General features: G+C 57.1%; 1 protein-coding gene across 1 annotated transcript; it reads left to right on the top strand.

Annotated features, from left to right (window-relative positions):
* The first annotated feature begins 255 nt into the window (after positions 1-255).
* LOC144948181 (histone H1-like) lies at positions 256-931 on the top strand. The gene has a single exon (XM_078877612.1). The coding sequence runs from the start codon at positions 256-258 to the stop codon at positions 916-918; it is 663 nt and encodes a 220-aa protein (XP_078733738.1). The 3' UTR covers positions 919-931.

The following is a 931-nucleotide window of genomic DNA, read 5'->3' as shown; positions in this document are numbered from 1 at the left end:
ATCTTCGTGATAATGTATCAACTAGATGCATGTAAGTATGAACGTTACGGGAGTAATCGAGCCCAAAGGCAGGCGTGATAAACACAGTGAGTATGGTGGCAACTCCCTCACTAGAGTTCTGGATGATCTCAGCGACGTCCGCATTCAGTACGCCGCTTCTATAATAACCTCGGGCCTGGAGAACACTCGTTTCGAATTCGTGAGAGCGCTGATTTCGATTTCAAAGAGGCGAGGCGATAAAAGCGACGTCTAGAGATGGCGGAAACTGCTCCTGCTCAACCACCAGCTGCGGCTACTTCAGCGCCTAAAAGCCCCAAGAAGAAGCGCGCCGCTCCAAAGGCCAAGAAGGTCGGCCCCAGCGTGTCCGAGCTCATCCTCAAGGCTCTGGCCAGCAGCAAGGAGAGGAACGGCGTGTCTCTTCCTGCGCTCAAAAAGTCGCTTGCTGCCGGAGGATACGACGTGGAGAAGAACAATGCCCGCGTGAAGTTGGCCATCAAGAAGCTCGTGGCCAAAGACGCCGTGGCGCAAGTGAAGGGCAGCGGCGCGTCTGGCTCTTTCAAACTCAACGAGGAAAAGGCTGCCGCAAAGGCGAAGCCCAAGTCGTCAACGGCAAAGCCCGCAGCTAAAAAGCCCGCGGCAGCCAAGAAGGTGAAGAAGCCCGCGGCAGCCAAGAAGACCGCGCCCAAGAAGTCTCCCAAGAAAGCAAAGAAGCCCGCGGCTGCCAAGGCGGCCAAGAGCCCCAAAAAGGGGAAGTTGGCTGTTAAGCCCAAGAAGGCGGCGAAGAGCCCAGCCAAGCCCAAGGCTGCGAAGCCCAAGGTCGCTAAGCCCAAGACCGTCAAGGCCAAGGCCGCCAAACCCAAGGTGGCCAAGCCCAAGAAGGCCGCGGCCAAGCCCAAGAAGACTGCGCCAAAGAAGTGAATTCGATCGGACG

This window comes from Lampetra fluviatilis, chromosome 48, assembly GCF_964198595.1.
Source record: "Lampetra fluviatilis chromosome 48, kcLamFluv1.1, whole genome shotgun sequence".
Taxonomy (NCBI): Eukaryota; Metazoa; Chordata; class Hyperoartia; order Petromyzontiformes; family Petromyzontidae; genus Lampetra; species Lampetra fluviatilis.
The sequence above is the reverse complement of the archived record's forward strand: the minus strand, read 5'-3'. Positions and strand labels throughout refer to the sequence as shown.